Source organism: Ostrea edulis, chromosome 6 (genome assembly GCF_947568905.1).
Source record: "Ostrea edulis chromosome 6, xbOstEdul1.1, whole genome shotgun sequence".
Lineage (NCBI taxonomy): Eukaryota > Metazoa > Mollusca > Bivalvia > Ostreida > Ostreidae > Ostrea > Ostrea edulis.
The window spans coordinates 30,795,880-30,815,336 of record NC_079169.1 but is presented as its reverse complement, the minus strand read 5'-3'; the positions used below and the strand labels follow the sequence as shown (position 1 = coordinate 30,815,336).

The 19,457-nt window shown below is 35.5% G+C and overlaps 1 protein-coding gene across 4 annotated transcripts; it reads right to left on the bottom strand.

Moving 5' to 3' along the window:
* Positions 1–930: 930 nt before the first annotated feature.
* LOC125646681 (androgen-induced gene 1 protein-like) lies at positions 931–16,052 on the bottom strand. Of its 4 annotated transcripts, none has more exons than XM_048873175.2 (6): positions 15,764–16,052; positions 6,235–6,378; positions 5,686–5,787; positions 4,273–4,388; positions 3,051–3,202; positions 931–2,485 (listed from the first exon to the last, which is right to left on the bottom strand). In XM_048873175.2, the coding sequence occupies exons 1-6, from the start codon at positions 15,923–15,925 to the stop codon at positions 2,445–2,447; spliced, it is 717 nt and encodes a 238-aa protein (XP_048729132.1). In that variant the 5' UTR covers positions 15,926–16,052; the 3' UTR covers positions 931–2,444. The 4 variants fall into 4 exon arrangements, with proteins under 4 accessions (XP_048729132.1, XP_048729135.1, XP_048729134.1 ...); XM_048873178.2 differs by lacking the exon at positions 15,764–16,052 and adding an exon at positions 9,863–10,096; XM_048873177.2 differs by lacking the exon at positions 15,764–16,052 and adding an exon at positions 9,403–9,621.
* Between the last annotated feature and the right edge of the window lie 3,405 nt (positions 16,053–19,457).

Sequence of the window (19,457 nt, the reverse complement as noted above, 5' to 3'; positions counted from 1 at the left end):
TATGAAAGTTGAACAGTCTCAAATATACAAAACTTTCAAATTTGGATCTTGTAACAAGTTCCTAGTTTCGTAATAACAAGATCACTATTTCGATATTACCAGTACTAGATAGTATCTCCCTATAATGAATTAGTTTCTCATTATAACCGAGTTGTTTGTTCATTATAACAACTTTGTTACTTATCTTGTTAATACATGCATATCATTATATACCAAGAAAACGTCCTCCAATATTTCCACATAACTTGTATCTTGTTATAACACATCTTCACAAGCCAAGGCTTTTTGGTCTACTCCGCCCCCCACAGCTAAGCATAGTGGACCAAAAACCCATAACTTGCAAAGATATTTATAACGAGTCGGTAATTTCCTTATATCGAGAGCATCTCGCGAAAACGCCTCAGTATTTTTAAGAAAAAACGATGTCATTGGTCTTGCTACTGGTATTCATGAGAAAGCTTATCACTTGAATCTTCTAGCTACTGTATATAAGCTGAAGTTGGCCAATAGATTAACCACATGTGTTTCAACAGATCAGTTAATAAAGTTGGTCAAAGTTTGGTCACCCTTCAGGGTTCTCTGGTTGGGGGAGGGGGAATGTAGTTACAATGTCAACCACCTTATCTTTGTCAATGTGCATCCTAATGCCCAAATTCGTTGAATGAAATATTCTATCCAACTGTATATGGATTGACAAACGAGGAACAGGAATCAATCAACAGCTTTTCAATGATTGGTAGAACTGAAGAACTCGGCCATTGATGGGGAATCAATTTTACCTTCAGCCAATAGACACAAAAATAGTCCTCCATAGAAAAAACCCGGCTAAAATAGCCATACAATAGCCACTGATCTGTAAATGAGCTCCAGACTGTCACCAGGAAGATCCAATTCTATGTTGATTGTAATTTCTTCATCAACAAAAACAAATAAGTTTGTCAATTTATTTCAAATGTATGAAATTTGTACAAAAGATATATTTTTGTTCAGTAGGCATGCACATGTAAGTGAAGCTTAATACAACACAATACTCTGTTGCAGCGAAACTCGGTGAAAGCAACATTAACCCACAAAGCTTAACCCTCAAGTTTTAACTTCGGTGAAAATGCCACATTCTTGTGGAAAACATGATGCAAATCTGCCATACATGCAACACACTGTCCACATATTTATTACACCGGTATTATAAGTGTGTAAAAAATACAAGGGAGTAACTGATACTGTACTTGGTCCCAGACAACCTGTTACATCCTTTTGATAGTTATTTTAAAATTGATCAATATACATAATTGATCAGAATCTAAAATATGATATGCTGCAAGCGCAATATTCAGTCATATTCTGTAAAGAGAACTGTAAATGTGCTATCACTGACTAGGAGAATTGCCAATATTTATCTTTCATGACATCCATGCACATTGTCAAATTTGATTATCTTCCCTAAAAGGAACTCTTTTGTAGAAAAGAGAAAGAACATGGGACAAGGGAATATTATACAATCATAGCATTTTGATGAGGTCAATACACTTATTATTGACCTAATGAGAGTATACTGACTGAAGATGAAGTCTTAGCTAGGTCAATATACACTCATTAGGCGATAAAAACATTAAAATGATCAGAAATTTTGATGCTCTCCAATTGGTCCAGATGATGTTTTCTGACTTATTCTACAATTAAGTGTTTGTTCCATGATTTAGATGAATGAGATATTTGATGACGCTTGCTATTTGCAAATGGTGACCTAACAGCAACAACAAAGGCACCCTAAAACAGTTTACAAATATATCTTTTAATTTAATAGGTGTACATCATATATATTTTTCATATACAGCTTGTATATAAAAAATAATTCCTGACAATTTCAAATGCATTCTGTATGTATTGTAGTAGAAAATCCTGAGTTCAAATAAATTGTAGCTTTTTCATCAATAAATCATCCTCTTTATAATTCTTATTCTGCTACTCAATGCAACCCATGTTAACATAATTATAATTAACAACCTTTGTGTTAGAAATTGCCTTAATATGTTTAAGTTCAGAAGCAATAATAGTGGGAGGGGCATGTGTTGAATTGGAGGGTAATTTTACTACATGTACTTGATTTGACAAATATAGAAATTTTCATTTAAACCTGAAAGATTTCACTGGTATTTTGATAAGGTTGTTTCATGACTTAAATCTGGAATAACAGAAACTACCTTCGGATTTTGAAGCTTTGTTCAGAACATAATAAATTGTTACTTCCTTGTCGCATGACTCAAGGCACAAAATTTTCCTTTTCTTACAAAAGAATCCTAATTAAGGAAGTAGGAAATATCCAGAGATATTTTCCCTATTTCCTGTACTGCACTGAGACAACACCAGCACTCACACATATAAACTACGACTTCTAATTGCAGATCACATGCTTTCTACAAATAGATTTCTACACAGATTTGTCATCAACTGGATTTCTCTTTCTTTGCAATATTTTTCTCTTTACCTAAAATGATAAAATTATACATACAATAATTATATAAAATTGAATGCAGAAATATAATCAGTTCCTGCTAGTACTTTTGCCATATGACTCTTCAGGCAGTTTTTTCCTGGCTGAAAAGCTGTTAGGTGAAAGTACTAGCAGGAACTGTGTTTATATGTGATTATTTTGGATTTTATTCTTTTAAATTATATATATATATATATATATATATATATATATATATAGACATATCAACAATTTATCTTTCAGTTGATGCATTGCCCTGAAGAGGGGCAACACAAAGACTTGTAAGGAAGTATCACATTTACATGTAGATTCCAACAGTAAGCTCAGGTGATTTGTAGTGCAAAGAAGGGAAAACAATTTATTTTTACTGAAAGATGAATTGGCCAAGGGACATAACTTTGGTTAGATGCTGATAAGTTAATCATTGTAGTATTGAAATATTCTTTTTACTGCTGTCTTTGAACACTTCCCTAAGTATATATATATACATGTATATAATTTGGTAATATTTAAATTCATTGGAAAAAGTCATTGAAATGCACCAAATTCTACAACTTACCCCAGAGTGTTTTGTTGAGAAACTCTCCCACGAGGTAGAGGAATATGAAGAAAACTAACATGACCATGATAAACACAGCCTTTTGATGTGGAGATAGGACCTTCAGAATAGGGTACACCCATATGTTGGCATAGTATGCCACCCACAAGATCCTGAAATGCATAGTTAGATTGACAAACAGGTATTACTGACATGCATGTATTACCCCCGAGTAGGCAAACTATTAAAAATATTTTGATTAAAATTACATGTGTTTTACAGCAAGCATCATTATCAGGAGTCCTATACAGAACCAAATTCAACGAGATGTGTTTGTGAAACACTAATGCCCCTGTATGGCCAAGGTCATGAGGTCAACCTTTGGTATGAAATGAAAGGCCTTGTCACAAGGAATACACATGTGAAGTATGAAAGCCCTAGCATTTAACTGTTCAAAAGTTATGGTCAAGGTTAAAGTTTTTCAAAAGTAGGTTAAACTCCAAAGTTTGCTACCTAAAGAAGGGTCTTGTTGCAAGAATTACACATGTGTAATATGAAAGCCCCATCACCAACCATCTCAAAATTAACTCCAAGGTCATGGTCACAATGCAAACAATTTTGGTACCAAAAAGAAAGGTTTTGTCACAAGGAATACACATATGAAATATGAAAGCACTATCACCATCCATTGAGAAGTTATGGCCATGCAAGATTGAAGTTTTTGCCAACAAACAGAAAGATGGATGAACAGACAAAGAGGAAACATATAGTCCCCTTTGTTTTCACCTCCCCCCATAAAAAAAGTTTCCTTCTCCTAGACTTCATGTTCCTGTGACCTTGTCAAAACAACCAAGCATCGCAGTACTCGTGAACCCATACGATCTTTTTGAGTCTGGTATTTTTAAAACTTCTATCTATCAGTTACACAGAAATGACCTGTCAAATATTTGTTTAGCAAGTTACATAAATGAACAAACAAACCTACAAAGATGACTCTGAGATAGTGAGACAAAACCAATTATTTGTTGAAATATCTTAATGAATAATTTTCCTACAATGTGAGAAGGTATATTATCTTAATGCCATACAATCTTTAAATAATTGTTATGGACCAAATGGGGCAAAAAGCAGCTAAATAGTTATTAATTTTCTAACTCAACATATCATCAATCCACATAACCTTTATATACTAATACCAAAATGAATATTTATCTGACAAAGTAATGATTTCAGATTTACTTACCACACTAGATAGATCAAGGCTAGAGACAGCAGTGTAATGATGCCTGACTTTCTGCTGGGATACTGGTGGTATACTAGAAACTTGTCTACCAGCAGGAAAGGGAGAATAGTGGTGTGCTGAAACACATGGTCAACATTTTATGACAACGAATCACATCGGAAACAGCAACACTGAATCACATCGGAAACAGCAACACTGAATCACATCGGAAACATTGAAACTAATGCTTCAACTCCATGCACTTGTATTATATAAAAATACCAGTTCATGGTATTTTGTGAAGTGTTCAGTTATGTTGCCTTCCATGAATGTATAGAGCCAATTTTGTTTTTTGTTTTTTTCTCCTTCGTATTTCATACCAAATGATTTGTTTTCAATAATTCATTGCAATTTCATTTCTTGAACTATTACACCATAAAAAAATTTAATTCTTTAAAAACAAAATTATATAAATAAATATTATGCTTTCAGAAATGTTCATTTTACACTAATTCAAAGTTAAAAACAAAATTTTATCACATCTTAAGTACAGTATTAGTATAGCATATGAACTTCGCATTCATATAAAACTCTGCACCATATACAGTGCATATACAGAGAATCTTGAACGAGTGCTTATGGCATATGAAATGAGTTGCTGCATGGTTTTAATATTTCCCGAACTTTGGCGAGAGAAATAGTTAAACCCAGCAATGAATTTCATATGCCATAAACACGAGTGTAAGATTGTATTTATCACACAACTATCAACAAATGCATAATTTAGTTACTTTCTCTTTCATGTGATTGTTTTCATTTTGAGGTCAGCCTAGCCTCAATGCATCGTTTGAAAAATGTCCTTTAGCACAAGAAATAAGATATAAAAATAAACAGTCAACCTGGTAACATAATTAAAAATTTTAATCCTAAAATCTTAATATTAAAGTGATATTGTATTACAACAACAAATGAAACAGGAATAATTATGATAGGTTTGAATAAGATTTGAAGTAAAACTAGAAATTTGACAATTTTGAATCTATGTCAGTGCTCGCAATTTTGCATTTTTCATGTTGTTATTGTTTGACGTCATCTGCTCCATCACGGTTTATAGAACTATTGTGTAATAAAATTTAAGTACAAATACATGGACCTTTATTGAACCATAGGAAATTCTACACTCTAGTGAAATATTGATACAAAAATACTGCAAATAATTACGAAAACGCAAATGTTTTGAAAAATATTCTGTATAGAATACATATTTTAAAAAAAACAAAATTCCCTAAATCCTTTTTGCTGCTGATTTCGGTACGTTTAATTTATACTCGTGAATTTATCATTACATTTGTTTGGTAATTTTCATAAAATTTCCTTCCATTAATACTATGAAAACTGAATCTTTATTACCAAATCCAAAACAATTGCTCTTACCATAATGTGGTTAAGCCAGGCTGGAATGATTTTGTCTAGTTCTTTAGGATACACTAATTCTCTGTCTACTGCATAAATCCCCCAGAAGGACAGCACAACAAACTGAAATGCGTAATTATGTAGATCACATGTATTTCAGGGTTTCTCAACACCATGTGACATCTACATTCTCAAAGATTTACATCTATATATGGAATATGATGCAAGTACTATTTTTAAAAGAATTTTATTGCTGTTGTTAAATATTCAAGGTTATGAATGCCAGTCTTTGGGCATGGGCATACCAATGGATTTCATGATTTTTATTACCACATCCCGAAAAATATGCCTGTGTGAAAAGTCTCAAATTCATAATCCTTATGAACTTTATAAAACCTGAACAAGAAGTACACAGGCCAAAATGCTCATCTGAGCTACTTTACACAGAGAATGGATCTCTAACAGCTGCTCAACAATAAGTCCTGCTATTCAACCATTTAATACAGTACATGTCAATTCTGACCAGGAAAGTTCACTGATTATACGGCTCAGGTGAGCTAAAATGCCTACCATTCCTAGTGGAAACACGACTGTTGCTAGGAAGTTGTCCCGCCACCTCTGGAGTCGGCTCCGCTGCCTTTTGTCAGATGGACGGACATTTGTGCCACTGAAATCATTGGCCACACACAGTCCAAAATAAACGGTCTGGATTATCTGAAATGATTGTTTTATCATTATGTCTGTGTTAATTATTTTATCAATCTTGGCAATTACAGATGCGCATTATACAAAAAACTTATATTGAAGAGACAAACACTGCTTGGATCTGACAAGCAAAGTGCTGCCTAGCTAGAACATGCAATCTCAACTTGCTTGTGCAAATACCAAATAGCCAATGACCACTAAATATTTACTTACAAAGTACCAGAATGTCAGATATTTGAACTTTCCTCCAAAACCATCATAAATTAACAATGCAGTAAAAACATCCGGGGCATTTTTAACTCTGATAACTGTCACATTGTAAAATAGCGAATAAGAAAGGATAATCCACACAGCCACATGGAAGATTAGTTTCACGTCAGCCATTGTCACACACACAATGTCCGTGTAATCCTCGAGTCAGTGAGATTACAGGTGTGTTAATAATCTCAGTAGATATCTACATGGATTCTTCCCAAGGTTGCTGATACAGCGGGTTTTGTTATAATACTAATCAGCTCTAACTGATCATGGTCAGACTCAAATGTGAAAATGTACATACATTTCAATGGATTTAATATATGTTTTCTAACAGCAGTTTCAAACACTGAGATAATGTTTTTTATGGGACTCTCATAATACATGTCAATCTGCATGTTGATAACGGTCTCCTTATAGCATATCAGTATGACTTCCTTTGCTACTTCATCAGAGCATAAGGAGGGGTCATGTCGTATCAACCACATCCTTGTGTGAAGAAGCTTAAGACATTCATTTTAAGAGTAGAATTTAACATTCTGTCCCTTTGCAAATTTGACATCAGGTCACAAAGCCATAAATATTAAAAACAGATTCTTTTTTAAACTTTGTGGGAGTGAGAGTATTAAAAAAGACCAATGCGAAGGAAAGTCAGACAATGGGATCAACTGTAGATCCCACACAGTGGTGACAGTCACTAGGAACAACTGTAGATCCCACACACTGAGACAGTCACTAGGATCAACTGTAGATCCCACACAGTGGTGACAGTCACTAGGATCAACTGTAGATCCCACACACTGAGACAGTCACTAGGATCAACTGTAGATCCCACACAATGAGACAGTAACTAGGATCAACTGTAGATCCCACACAGTGAGACAGTCACTAGGAACAACTGTAGATCCCAAACAGAGACAGTCACTAGGAACCACTGTAGATCCCACACACTGAGACAGTAACTAGGAACGACTGTAGATCCCACACAATGAAACAGTAACTAGGAACGACTGTAGATCCCACAGTGAGACAGTCACTAGGAATGACTGTAGATCCCAAACAGTGGTGACAGTCACTAGGATCAACTGTAGATCCCACACAGTGAGACAGTCACTAGGATCAACTGTAGATCCCACACACTGAGACAGTCACTAGGATCAACTGTAGATCCCAAACAGAGACAGTCACTAGGAACCACTGTAGATCCCACACAGTGAGACAGTCACTAGGAACAACTGTAGATCCCACACAGTGAGACAGTCACTAGGAACAACTGTAGATCCCAAACAGAGACAGTCACTAGGAACAACTGTAGATCCCACACACTGAGACAGTCACTAGGGTCGACTGTAGATCCCACACAATGAGACAGTCACTAGGGTTGACTGTAGATCCCACACAGTGAGACAGTAACTAGGAACAACTGTAGATCCCAAACAGAGACAGTCACTAGGAACCACTGTAGATCCCACACACTGAGACAGTCACTAGGGTCAACTGTAGATCCCAAACAGACAGTCACTAGGAACCACTGTAGATCCCACACAGTGAGACAGTCACTAGGAACAACTGTAGATCCCACACAGTGAGACAGTAACTAGGGTCAACTGTAGATCCCACACAGTGAGACAGTAACTAGGAACAACTGTAGATCCCACACACTGAGACAGTCACTAGGGTCAACTGTAGATCCCGAACAGAGTCACTAGGAACCACTGTAGATCCCACACAGTGAGACAGTCACTAGGAACAACTGTAGATCCCACACAGTGAGACAGTAACTAGGGTCAACTGTAGATCCCACACAGTGAGACAGTCACTAGGATAAACTGTAGATCCCACACACTGAGACAGTCACTAGGGTCAACTGTAGATCCCACACACTGAGACAGTCACTAGGGTCAACTGTAGAAAAGACATATTCCTCTTATTGTTGGAAATATGTGTACCAGGTTAAATTATCCCAGCCATATTACATGTAACTACATGTACTCTTTTTTAATATCCTTATCACAAGGTGCTGATGGATGAGACTACACCATATTGTAAATTCAAATTTTTATATTATGTACATGTATACGAACTGAAACACAATTTCACTTCTATTACTTTAAAGTAGCAATTGCTTGCTTTCACTAAGTTATTTTCAGCCTGAGATAATATTTTTTTTCCTCTTTAGATCCTACATAAGTTCAGTGTAACACAAGATATGGCAGGAGCCCTGTTGTTTCCAGGCCACTGCATGGTATCCTGTACTGTACGTGGTGGTTATGTGTCGTATTTTAAAACTGCCGGTCTCAAATGCAAATATAGTAATAAAGAGCCATTCTAAAACCTTCATTGGATGATGAAGTGGGGCAGTATAAGATTAAATCTACTCAGAAGCCCTCTAGGCTCCTGAGGTTTATCTTGTAACAGTAAATTCACAGCTCCACTCCATAGCCCATTTAATAGAGTTGTTATTTATTCTTAAATATTGCATTAAATTTATGTTATGCTTAAATATAATAACCTATCCTCAAGGTCTTCATTCCTTTGTACATTGGATTTTTTAATGCCCCTTTGGTGGCCCACATTGGATCAGTTAAAAATTGCATCAAAAATGCATTAAAAATATATATTTCCTGATTACATGAGTACTAAAACCATCCTATACGAATAAAAACAAACATATATCAATACAGTAAGTAGGATACAAATAACTTAAATAACTATTAAGTTTGTCTAGGGTTTTAACAGCCGTTACCAACATAGGTCCCAATATAAAGCTTTACTTACAAAATACCAAAAGGTCAAGTATTTAAATTTTCCTCCATAGCCTTTGTACGTCATCAAAGTGTCATCTGGCCTTATTCTTATATACAAATGGTTGTAAATGAAGGAAGAAAATAAAACAATAAACACTGAAGAATGATAGCACTGCACTGTCCACGACATTTTAACACAGCGTCAATGATGCGAGTAAAACTGAAAGTAGAGGCAGGTGCTCGCTGAGAGTTATCTACCCCTTCAATCTATGTCGAACTTTGCTCTGTCATGCACACTTGGGTTATCCAGGTGTATCAACCATCTAGTAGTTGATAAGATAGAAATTATCAGTTACTGTATTAAAAAATAATAATGATGTAAAGACAAAAAGGGCAACATACCTGCAGAAAACCCAATGTCATGTCAATGATCAAGACTCAAGCTAAAACATGTTATCATATGGTACACAACGACCTGTAGGCCGACCTACCATGTTAATGAAAGTGAGATATTTGAATTTTCCACCGTATGTATCCCATCCTAACGGAAGGAGGAAAGTATCCCATGCCAATCCATACACCTGAACTACATACACGGGTAAATAAAACAATATGGTTTTCGGCACCATGTTCTTTTTGTCTTGCGGGGATCGCTACACACCCGAAATGACTCGCAGAGCCGAGTTCAATATATAGATCTACCTAGAGGCATGAATTTATTATCATAATTACTTGTAAAATGTGATGCAAAAGGAGAGGGAATGCATCGTCGGAACGGAAAAAAAAGGATATCCGACAATATTTTTCTTGATGGAGAACACTATTTTCTAAACTAAGATCGAAATCTTGCATTTAAAAAAATTGAAAGGCCCCAGCTACAAGTGGTGCCATTTTCGCGGATTTCACAAAAATAAGGATATTCGTTCCTGGGTATGTATTTCATTAAAAAAAAATGCAAAGCTAGTGTATTTATTAAGGAACTAACTAGCTTTGAATATGACTTTATTTGCACTATCAATTCAGTATATAATATATATGCCTTTGTTATTTTTGGATGACTAATAAATACCATAAAGGGTATCGAGATCATCGGTAAAGGCATCAGTCCAAATATATTCAGCTGATCCGTATCTCAGCAGAGATTAGGAATCGAGAATGTAACTTTCGAACATACGATTTCTTCCCAAACGTCTTCAACGGTGCATAATGATAATTAAGGGCGTAAACGAGAGAGATATTATACAGATTTAATTAATATAGGACTATATAGAGATGTGTGTAGTTGTCCATTTCATCATTGTCTAAAAATATGTTCTAATCATACAATTTTCTAAAAAGTTCTTCAATGTAGTATATAATATGTTATATTTAATGGTTGTGTATAATATGTGAGAATAAATTTGAGAAAAATCAGACTAAGTCACCAAATATCAGTGATCTGTTAACCCCCACCCCTCCCTTCTTTCTATCATGCTTGAAAATATATACGTGATATATACAGGTCACAGGCATACAGCGTTTTAAAAAAAATATCTATAAAGAATACTTGTTTTCCTATGAAAAAAAAACCTGTTTATAATTATTTATAGGAAGACACTATATTTTTTTAAATTATAAATATTTAAAACGTGGAGTGCCTGTGCTACAGGCATACTGCCAGAAAAGAAACTATCAATGGAAGATGTTGACCTTTTTAAAGAAAGGATCAAGATTGTTCACTTTTTTATGATACGAAAGTTTTAGTGGGATAATTATCAAGGTAAAAGTTAAAATTCCACCTGTAAACATTACAGGTAAATCTGAAGAAACCTCATTATTAGTATAACAACACGTGTATGATAAACATGTGCTTTTAATGTAAAGAAGTTTCGTTTTTATTCCGACACGTATCTTAACTAAATTAGGGAGATGTGCATCAATAAACACCCCTGATTCGGTTAATATAGGCCTAATCCGGTAAATGCATTAATTCCGTCTTGCTGTGATAATTTCCAAAGTTAAAACTTTGGAAGAAAAAAAATGATTTACATTACTTTGATCTAAATTGGAAGAAGAAATGGGGGTCGATATTTGAATTATAGAGATAGAAATCTGAAAGTGGAGTTGATGGATGAGAATTTGCATGAATTCTACCTAAACTTTATCTAAATGTTTACTCAGTATTACTAAACTACGGAAGCTTGTACACGGTAAGGACGTCGCAGCTCAGTTTCTTATATTAATTTGTAATTACGAACTAATATAAGAAACCGGGATATTCCTAATAAACTTCCGTACTACACCCTTCTTCAAACTTGAAATTATTATTTACTAGTTTCAGTCTACGTTGATCATTTGCTTCGGTCAATATAAAGTTTCTTGGATTGATGATATATAATATCAGCACATGTTGTTGAGGTAAATCCGTGGTTTATCGACCGTGAAAGAATTTGCTGAAGTTAATATCAAGCTTTATAAATTTTTTTAAAAAACAAAATCATCATGCTACAAATGTTTTAAGAATTATTGTTCACAATATTTTAATCTATTCTTCAGATAAAAAGTGAAGATAACGAGCAGAGATCAATCTCATAAATCCTATAAAGAATACTAAATTAAGAGTAGGGTAAACACGCCCCCTGGACACACCAGAGGTGGGATCAGGTGCCAATAGGAGTAAGCATATTGACCGGCCATTCTCGCCATGAGTCATTTATCTTGATCAGGTAATTGGAGTGAAAATTAAGGTAGTACTCTACATCGTCATAATGGCTGACTTCCTTTAAAAACATGGATGAAAAAATCGATATCAGCAATATTTGACTTTTCCTTTTCTATTTAAATACCTAGCCGAGTAGCTCAGTAGGTTAGAATACCGAATGCTGAACTGTAGGTCGCAGGTTCGAGTCCAGCAGGGGTTTTAAATTTTTTTCAGATTACCTTCTACTAAAACTGTATTTTTTGACAAAATAAAGTAAATTTGAAATTTTTCAACTTCAAAATATTGTTGTACATATCCTCCACTTTTCATCTACATCAAATTTCTCTGGTGTAGCATACCTCCTTAATATATAAAGAACAGCCAAACAATCGGCATGAAACACGCCAGACAGTATTCGACTGAATGAAAGTTGTATTTGGAAATTAGATTGTTATAACGACCACAGAATTGGCAAAATACTCTTGACTTTAAACGAGACTGTTGAGACCCCTGTAACATTAACTAATCTATCAGTAGTCTGCATCGATTTAAAAAATGATCATACACAGAACACGCTCTCGCGTACATATGTATGTATATATTATACACATTCCATTAAAAACAATATTTTACTGCTAGCGCTTTCTCCATGTCTACATGTCTTCATCTATATATATTTGGAATCATAGCATATTATCCGATATTCTATATAATAAATCAAACTAGAATTTTCATATGTAATTAGTCAAAGTCGTATGGTAAAATGTTTCATATTAAATTGGTGTTATCATCATAATTTACGGTTTATCCAATCTGATATGTCGCTACGCAATCAAATCTGGAGCGGATCAAAGATTTATAACATTATTATTAGTCTATTATCATTCATTATTTTCACATGTTGTTTTACATCTCTTTCAAAAATTACTCACTCACGAAGAGACGTCACAAGTGAAGTGTCGTAATTTTTCATCTTTGCATGGCGCTTACGGCAGGGTTCTTTATCGTGTACCCACTGTGCCACAGGACCTTATTTTTAAAGGTTATATTAAAAAAAAAACAACACCCGTAACTATCACTGCTAATGTCGAGAGACTTGGCGAAAGTTCAATTACTATGACAACCGTCTTAGGTTTGCCGGGATCGAGAATCGAACTTGGGATCTCCATGCTATTAACTATCCTAACCATTAAGCTCTCGGTTTCAGTTCATTTGGAGTTATGTATGAGAAGTAAACTATTTACTGGTTAGGAAAGTTCACATTCAACTCGTAAAATCTAAACAACCCGAAGCTACAACATTTCAGTGGTAGGAACGATTAAGCTTACAAATGACCATAGACGTAAGTGTATGTATTATCTAAAGATCGAGGAAGGACTACCGTGATTCATACGTATAAACGGAAGGAAGCCGACGGTTCAAGTGTCGGTGCGAGATTGACAGACTTGTTAGAGTACTATATATAGTATGTGTGATAGCAGGCTAACTGGAGATACATGACAATTATCTACAATTCTGAATGTCACATAAATATTGATTGTACAATTGTCTTTGAATCCAACGACGATGACTTAACAATGAAGTCATTAGAAAGTTACCTATAGTAACCAAAAAAGATATACACCTGTACTAGTACGATGCACATGGTCTGCTTTTTCTTTCTCTTTTCTTTCCCCTCCATCCCCCTCTTCTTTTCCCTTCCTCTCTCCTTCCTCCCCCACCCCTTCTCTTTCATTCTCTTTCCTTCTCTTTCGTCCTCTCTCCTTCCTCCCCTTCTCTCCATCCACCCCTTCTCTTTCGTCCTATCCTTCTCTCTCTTTCCCCCTCTCCTTCCTCCCTTCTCTTTCTTCTTCTGTCCTTCCCCTTCTCTTCTTCCTCTCTTCTTCCTCCCTTCTCTTTCTTCTCTCTCTCTTTCCTCCTCTCCTTCCTCCCTTCTCTTTTGTCTTTCCCCCCCTCTTCTTCCTCCCCTTCTCTTTCTTCCTCTCTCATTCCTCCCCTTCTCTTTTTTCTCTCTCCTTCTTCCCCTTTTCTTTCTTCCTCTCTCCTTCCCCTTCTCTTTTTTCTCTCTCCTTGCTCCCCCTTTTCTCTCACTCCTATCTTCCTTTCCTCCTCTCTAGCTTCCCGTCCCTTCTTTCTCTCCTTCCTCATCCCTCCCTCCCCTTACCCTGTCACATCACAAGGTATATCGATATATACACAGGGGCTAAGCCCGTTTTGGGCCCGAACCCTGTGAAACCATAAATATAGAAAGGATTACAGAGTTCCGGCCCAAAACGGGCTTAGCCCCTGTGTATATTTAGTCTTTACATGCAAGCATTCTAACGCACTTCATGAATTGGGTCGGCGTGAGGCGTTGCAGTTCATAACCTCATGTATTTTCTGGTCGGCGTGAGGCGTTGCAGTTCATAACCTCATGTATTTTCAAAAGCGATTTTTTTTCTTAAATGTACACGACTTTTCATTATCAGATAAAAGTATAACCAAAGAATACCAGTGTCATAGCATAGAACCCCCCAGTATAGAGTTTCCCTTCAGAAAAACGTGTCCCACAGGGAGGAAAACGAGAATTCCCATGTCTAATCCCGTGGCGCCTAGATCCCCCCCCCCCCCCCCCGTAACATCGTTTCCAGATTATATCATCAAGCGTGTGTTACTGAACCAATGTTTATCTACCTAAGTCGTTGCCCTCCTATACCAAACCCAAACACCGAGATCAATAACGTAAGGGTGCACACCTCTCTACATATATTTCATAGTCTACAGCATTCATGAGCTCACATCTTCATAACATTTTCACTTGGGAATTAAACCTAACAAAGTTCATTGAAGAAATGTTATGTATAAATAGTAAGGGCGCAAATGCTTCTAAAATTTATGATATTGTTGGTTCCTCTTTCTGAACTATGAGTCGTTAGGTAAATACAAATAATGTGTTTTTCAGGTAAAGGACATGTTGAAGTTGAAAAGGGGAAAACTTTTACAAATCATCTACAAAAACTGTTTTATTTATTATCATTAACTAAATGAAACAGATATCAAATTTATTGTGGGTTTTCCCCCTACAGATTTTGGCTCGAAACATGCAGGCAACAAGAGAGAGAGAGAGAGAGGGGGGGGGGTAATTAACTAAATCAATTCTGAGCCTTTAAGGCATAGTAAAACATAAAGTCAAAACAACGGAGAAAAAAGACAAGAAAAAGTACAAATAGATAGCATCGATATAGCATTAAAAAAACCACAAAGACAGGAAAAAGTACAAATAGATAGGATCGATATAGCATTAAAAAAAAAAAAACACCAACATCTTAAATACGTAGAAGTTTGTAGCAGCTATATTAAAAAAAACCCAACATTTTAATAAAGAGGTTTGTAGAAGCTAATGATTAAATTACATGTATTTATAATAAAGAGGTTTGTAGAAGCTAATGATTAAATTACATGTATTTATAGATGGCAATGAAATATAATAATCACATAATGTCTAATATTATGTTACGGCACACAAATATATGTCTTTGGCAGTGTAAATTTTTAATGAAGTAAATGTTATTATATATAATCAAAGCGCTATATGCCTGCATTGAATTTAACTATTACTACTATGGAAAGGGCAAGTGATAAAACTTTCAATCCGCGCCTAGCATGTACAATAGATCGATTTAAAGACGACAACTTGCGTGCAAGCACAAACACTGATTTATCACAGACTTACGAAGTTCCAGTTAGTCAGATATTTGAATTTTCCCCCGTATCCCTTGTAGGTGAACACTGTCTCCGACTCATTGGTGACGATGTATTTACAATCGTAGATATAAGCCACTACATGAGCGATAAACAGAAGTATATGATAAACGGGCGCCAGGCTCGTCTCCATGATCGACTATAAAGCACTTCCGCGTGGTCCCTGTTGTAACTTGTAGGCTTGTGGGTAGCGAAACATGGTGGTTATTTACCTATGTATTAGATTCTTGTATATCTTGACATTTAATGGAAGTTTGGCTAGCCTCGCAATAAAAGAATGTCCGAAACAAAAAGATTATTTCAGTAATGTTACTTGCACATAATGCACGCTTGACTGGCGTTTCGTCTGTGAATTAATCTAACTTGCTTTTGGTATTAAAGCCAAGGTTAAACTTCGTATAGGATTTTAAATTTAGTTCGAAATTTAATAAAATGTCTTTCTGCACAAGCAGGGCCGTAAATTACATGGAGGCGGAGGAGGCAGCTGCCTCCTCCAACTTTTGAGCCAAAAAAAAATTAAAATTTAAAGTTCATTAGAATTTATGTTGTTTCCAATAACTAAGAACATGATACCTCCCTTAAAAAGCATTCCAAATCTTTCTTTTAGAATGAGTTAGTCAAGTAACATCTTAGAAGGCCCTAGAATCAAGGATTTTGCACGAAACGTGTTCAGTGTGCACAAAATGTGCTCAGCGTCTGGGGGCCTGGGCGGCCCCCAGACCCCCGCCTAATTTCCTGCCTCCTCCAAATTGAAGGTTAATTTACGGCCCTGACAAGACAGTATACCCAAGCATATCGATCGCGTGAGAAAAATACCTGCCATGTATACTACCGTATATGTATAATATATAAATGTTATATATACTTGGTAATTGGGAATCGATCTTATCGTGACATTATCACACATTTCCATGATACCCGACGAAATAAATCGTACTACAACCATTGGTTCGCTATGTCTGGTTGTATTACTTGCTCGATAACCATTGCTCTACTTGATGGGTGTTTTGTGGAAATCGCTAACTGTGTTTCATAAATCCACATACCAGACCGTTTTTGTGTGTTTTTTGTAATACATATAATATTTATTGTGCCGGACTCCTTCACTTACTGGTCCATTCCACATTCTATACCAGTATCCTTCACTTATTGGACCGGTCTACCCCCACATACAGTCCTGATCCCCTTCACACATTGCACGGGACTGGTCTACCCCCACATACAGTCCTGATCCCCTTCACACATTGCACGGGACTGGTCTACCCCCACATACAGTCCTGATCCCCTTCACACATTGCACGGGACTGGTCTACCCCCACATACAGTCCTGATCCCCTTCACACATTGCACGGGACTGGTCTACCCCCACATACAGTCCTGATCCCCTTCACACATTGCACGGGACTGGTCTACCCCCACATACAGTCCTGGCCCCAGGATCATGTAACAAACTCAGACTTAAGTCAAAATTTCAATCACCTGTAAACTATTCATTACTTTTGAACTGAAACTATTAATTTGCAGACACTAGAAATCCAATGAAATAATATTGAATAGCAATTTTATTTTGGAATGATTGACTTCCCAATCATTTCATCACAATATTCAGATTTTGACTTAAGCTTAAGATGTTTCATGATCCTGGGGCCTGATCCCCTTCACACATTGCACGGGACCAGTCTCCTCCATATACATGACATTAACCGGTCTACTCCACTTATCTACCGGTCTATCTCCATTTATGTACCGGTCTACTCCACTTATCTACCGGTCTATCTCCATTTATGTACCGGTCTACTCCACTTATCTACCGGTCTATCTCCATTTATGTACCAGTCTAATCCACTTATCTACCGGTCTATCTCCATTTATGTACCGGTCTACTCCACTTATCTACCGGTCTATCTCCATTTATGTACCAGTCTAATCCACTTATCTACCGGTCTATCTCCATTTATGTACCGGTCTACTCCACTTATCTACCGGTCTATCTCCATTTATGTACCGGTCTACTCCACTTCAATTCAATTCTTTATTGTCCTCGAGTTATACAACTCATCGGAATACATCTAGTACAATTACATGTATATACACAATATATCTAATTGTATAAGATAAACAACAGGTGAATGGACAGGGGAAGATAGGAGGAGAAGAAATTACAAATAAAAATAATATATGTAATCGCATTATGAGATGCACATGTTATTAGAAAAATACTATAATTACATTATTGATTTACAATGCTAAACTTCGTATTTTCACAGCTTGAACTAAGAATTTTCCCCAAGTTATTGAGTTCTTTAGTATTGTCTAAACTAAGGAGCTTAATTAATTTAAAGACACTTGGTTTTGTGTAATAAAAACTCTTAATATATTTCTTTCTCAAATCTTTGTAAAATGGACATTTCAGGATAAAATGAAATTCATCTTCTATATCATTATAATCACATAATTTACAAAGCCTCGCAGTCCTTAAAACATTATTGTGCCTGCCTTTTTCAATATTCAAAGAATGTGAAGACGTTCTGAATTTAATGATAATTGTTTTCCCTTTTAAGTTGACTGGTCTTTTGAGATATAATTGTAAACAAAAGTTATCTATTAAATGTTGATAAAGAACACTTTTTGGTGAACTTGAAAGAGACGACATTAGGTTTTGTTTGTAAATATCCAATATTTTTATAATCTTTAAGCTGATTCACACACGACTTTTCAAACAAATATTCTAAACCAATGCTTGACAGATTATGTTTCACATTAACAATCCAGCTGTCATTGTTTGCAATCATATTTTCATAACAATCTTTCAAAATACAGTTATTCGTGTTTTAATTTTTAACCAGAATTTAAAAATTCTCAATTTTCTTCTAATGTAAAGTGGAAATCTGCCAAGTTCACAATATACCATACTATTTTTGGTTCTTTTGTTTACTCCTAACACTTTTTTACAAAAAGAAAGATGCACCTTTTCAATGTCCGGTGCTTTATGAAAACCCCAAATTTCACATGCATATGAAAGAATACTGTGTACATAAGTATCAAAAATTGAGCATTGCGTATCAACATTAAAATAATGATTTCTCAAAGTACATTGTATTAGATATTGCAAAAAATGCTTTACGTCCTTGTTCGGCAACATGTTTCTGTGTTTGGAAAAATTTGCCATTGTAATTAAACAACATTCCTAAATACTTAAATGTATTTACAACTTCAAGACATTGATTATTATACATCCATTTCTCAGTTTCCATAATTTTCCCACTATTTCTAAAAATAACAACCTTGGTTTTTGACACATTCACAATCAAATCCCAATCATTAGAATAATTATGGAGAGAATTTAACATATTTTGTAATCCTGACGGAGTCTCCAATATAATTACTATGTCGCCAGCATACATTAGTAAGAAACTATTAATCAATTGTAATTCAACAGATGGACAATTGTTACTAATGAAATTTATCTCAAAATCATTAACATAAAGAGCAAAGAGTAATGGCGATAACACTTCGCCCTGCATAAGACCCATTTCATTGCTAAAATATTCACTTAAAACCCTATCGAATTTTACACATGATTTCACACTACTGTACAGAGATTGGATAACTTGAAGCAGTTTCCCCTCGAATACCAATATTAAACAATTTGAACCATAACTTAT